The following is a 3890-nucleotide window of genomic DNA, read 5'->3' as shown; positions in this document are numbered from 1 at the left end:
AGGTAGAATATATAGTTAATCAATTTATCATAGCAACGAGAATAAAAGGAAACGGGACTCGTCATGTCCTTACAACATGGACAAAAACGTTACGATACGTTACGATACATGCAGAATATATAGTCGGTCTATTTATCGATCCGTAGCAACGAGAATAAAAGGAAACGGGTCTCATCATGTCCTTATAACATGGACAAAAACGTTACGATACCTTACGATACCTTACGATACATGCAGAATATATAGTCGGTCTATTTATCGATCCGTAGCAACGAGAATGAAAGGAAACGGGTCTCATCATATCCTTATAATATGGACAAAAACGTTACGATACCTTACGATACCTTACGATACATGCAGAATATATAGTCGGTCTATTTATCGATCCATAGCAACGAGAATAAAAGGAAACGGGTCTCATCATGTCCTTATAACATGGACAAAAACGTTACGATACAAGTAAAATATATATAACCAATCTACGATACATTGATCCGTAGCAACGTGTCGCTACGGAATAAAAGGAAACGAGTCTCATTACATCCTTGTAATAACACGAAGAAAAATGTCACAGAATTTGCATTGCGATATATAGGTACAATATATAGCCGATCTGTTCGTCGATTCGTAGGGAAAGTAAAATTAGATTAGATCCTGGTAGCCGATAATTCGGCGTTATATTCTTATAACATGGAGAGAAACGTTACGATACCGAGCCGATCCGTGACTCGTGTCGCGAGAATAAAAGGAAACGAGTTTCTTTTATTATATCACGGAGAAAAATATTACGATATATAACCATTCTATTCATCGATCCGTAGCAACGAAAAATTAAATTAAACTCGTCATCGAGCAATTTCACGTGTGGCAGATTCGTAGCAATGATAAATCGCGAGAAGAAAATTAGATAGCCGACAATAGCCTCGTTGTATCCCTATAACTTATATATATATATATAAGAAAGAACGTTATTACGGGATTCGCGTAACAGTAGCCAATGGATGGTGTTTCCGGTTCTCGGATTTAGCTTCCGATACATACACGGAATCACGGTCGAGTTTATCCACTCGATTTCGTCATTCGAGAACAATAGAAACGGTTTGCGCCGCCTCCAAGCATCGATCGATCGATTTATTTACCGAGGGATCGCTTTGCTCGACAGTGGCGTGGTTCTCGTGGGCGACCGGGGCATCCGGCATACCGCAGGAGGTGTCAATTTCCGAGGACGCGATGAGCGCATCCTGCGAGGGTTACGAGCACCGAGTTGTCCTTTCCAGCGTTGGATTTTCGCGGGGCGTTCATTATTGGGAATTAACGATCGATCGTTATCACGCGGACACCGATCCCGCCTTCGGCATAGCAAGGGCCGAGGTGTCGCGGGATCGAATGCTCGGTGAGTAAATACGTATGCTGATACAACTTTTTCCTCTTCCTCCTCTCTTTTTTTTCTTTCGAAAATTTTCAGGCGAACAAATCAATTAATTCAGTTGCCGACAGGTGATTCTATTCGATCTTTTTTTCGATAAACAAATCGGATCGAGTTCACGTACAGTCAATATTAAATTTTCAAAGTTTCGAGAGATGAGATTGGTTTTTACTTCTCCTCCGTACGAAGCGAACAATGGACAAATGGTGTAGCTTGGTTTAATTCTCGCGTTATTACGCCCTGAAAATTTCCTCGAAATCATTTCCAACCTCTTCTTCACCAAGAATTTATCGCAGGCAAGGACGACAAGGGTTGGAGCATGTACATAGATCGGCAGCGTTCTTGGTTCATGCACGGTGGCGGCCACGCGCAGAGGACCGAAGGCGGGGTGCAGCAGGGCTCGACGGTGGGCGTGCTCCTCGACCTGGACACCACCCACACCCTGCGCTTCTTCGTCAACGACCAGCCCCAGGGAGGGATCGCGTTCCGCGACCTCTACGGCGTGTTCTACCCGGCGGTGAGCCTGAACCGCGGGGTCACCGTCACCTTGCACACAGCGTTGGACGTGCCCCGACACTTGTTGGCGTTGCACGAGGAGTACATGACGGACACGGTGCAGAGCTAGGGGTACCTAATCGTCCTGAAGAAGGGCCTTTTGCAGGAGGCCGGCCCGCCCGCCTCCTCCTCCCCGTCCTCGAGCGAGAAGTCGAGCAGGGAGTTCAACAACGGCCAGCTCGAGAAGATCGTCGAGGAATGCCTAGGCGAGGCCAACTGACCGTCCTCCGACCGACCTCGACGCCGCCTCCACAACTTTCTTTAAATTAATAATTTATTCTTCCCCGCGTGATTCCTTGATTCACGAACAATTTTCTCTTTCGAAAAAATTTTTCGTCGAATTGCGATAAAACGAGATTTCGAACACCTTTCCTCGATGAGTAATCACATTGTAGAGGGAGGGGAAGTGATTTTTTTTTTTTTTTTCTTTCGTTCTTTAAACAACGATTATTTTCATCTCTGCAAAAAAAATCACTGCCAAGAACTTTGTCGAAGACTGCCATTTTTCGAAGAGGGGGGTGGGGGATATATATATATATAAAATCGAAATATTCTCCGTCTAACGATCGTGAAACGGGATCGTATTCTTATCCATATCGATACGTATCGTAAGTGTAGTAGTCGCGTAGGCTAATAAGATAAGCTCTATCGATATATTCAATAAGACGCATTGCGAGGGATAAAAAGAAGGAAGGAAGAGATCGCAAGCTAGCAGACACACAGCACGTATAATACAAGCAAGCTCGTTAAGCTTTAGCGAAAAAGTAACGAGTCGAATAAACGTTTTCTAGTCCCCGAATGATAAGAAAGTTTTCGTCCGTTTTTTTCTTTTTTTTTTCGTCCTTCTTACGTTTAATTTAAGTAATTGCTTTAATCGCCCTACTTTTCCGATCCCCCTTACTCGTCACTTTGTTATTTCTCTCTCTCTCTCTCTCTCTCTCTCCTTTTTATACAATTTTTATATCCACCCAAATGAATATCTAACTATCGATCGACTACGATACGTTTCTCCGCTTTACTTTCGAAGCAAAGGAAAAAAAAAAGAAAAAAAGAAAAAAAAGAAAAAAAAGAAAAAAAAAAGAAACACTACGAATATTCGAATTTAATGCTTATTTAAAGAATAGACGATGCAGCGCACACACTCGTGAAAATGCTTCCTCCAAGGAGGAGCAAGATCGGCGTTGTATATATTTGTATATACATATCTCGATTGTATTTCGAACTGATGAATTTGCCAATCAATAAAAATCACAGCAGAAAGAGAGAGATCATTCGACGATCGTTTTCTCTATTCTTTCTCCTATAACCGATCCGATCTAACCCTCCCTCAAAATCGATTTCAAATGTACTTCTCGAGGAAATAAACTTGCCGTTTCCCTTTCTTTCTTCCCCTTTATTTTGATTCATTTCCATACAAATATCCCCTCTCCCCCCCTACAAAAAAGGATATAGATGTTGAAATATAGATGATCTTACTCGCCTTTTTCAATTTTTCCTTGACTTTAGAGAAGAATGGAACAATAACGCTTTGTGACGCAATGTTGATGTTCCCAAATGGGTGGGGGATGGGGGGGGGGAGAGTACGACGAATGAAGCGTCGTTAAGAGGCATTGGTTTGACCGATTTGAAGAAACGAGAGAAGAAGAAAAAAGATGCATCTAATTTATTCGAAGATGATTTCTAAACTCAAAACCAAGTATCCTTGGATACCAGCCTCATGAAAATAAAAAATAACGGGAATGCAAACAATCGTTATATAATATTCTCGTATTCTTCCATCACTCGCCAAGTATCCTCTTCTCTCGAGAATCGAGAAAAAATTCCAAGGTCGAGTTACAAAGTTCGAATACAGGAGAAAATATTCTCGCGAGTGTGCAGGTCGAACAATGGCGCGCGTTATTGCAACGAC

The 3890-nt window shown here is 42.3% G+C and overlaps 1 protein-coding gene across 1 annotated transcript; it reads left to right on the top strand.

Moving 5' to 3' along the window:
- The first annotated feature begins 981 nt into the window (after positions 1-981).
- On the top strand, positions 982-3249 carry LOC147657080 (E3 ubiquitin-protein ligase TRIM9-like). Its single transcript, XM_086911498.1, has 2 exons — positions 982-1393; positions 1723-3249. The coding sequence occupies exons 1-2, from the start codon at positions 1231-1233 to the stop codon at positions 2049-2051; spliced, it is 492 nt and encodes a 163-aa protein (XP_086767624.1). The 5' UTR covers positions 982-1230; the 3' UTR covers positions 2052-3249.
- Positions 3250-3890: the final 641 nt, after the last annotated feature.

The sequence above is a fragment of the Apis florea genome, unplaced genomic scaffold (assembly GCF_048593485.1).
Source record: "Apis florea isolate Af1SG1 unplaced genomic scaffold, ASM4859348v1 contig_3303_pilon, whole genome shotgun sequence".
In the NCBI taxonomy this organism is placed as follows: Eukaryota; Metazoa; Arthropoda; class Insecta; order Hymenoptera; family Apidae; genus Apis; species Apis florea.
The sequence above is the reverse complement of the archived record's forward strand: the minus strand, read 5'-3'. Positions and strand labels throughout refer to the sequence as shown.

What these genes read in the sequence shown, in the direction of transcription:
- LOC147657080 (XM_086911498.1), top strand. Translation starts at nt 1,231, where the DNA reads ATGAGCGCATCCTGCGAGGGTTACGAGCACCGAGTTGTCCTTTCCAGC. An exon ending in GTCGCGGGATCGAATGCTCG is followed by an intron (nt 1,394 to 1,722) that starts GTGAGTAAATAC and finishes AATTTATCGCAG; the next exon opens with GCAAGGACGACAAGGGTTGG.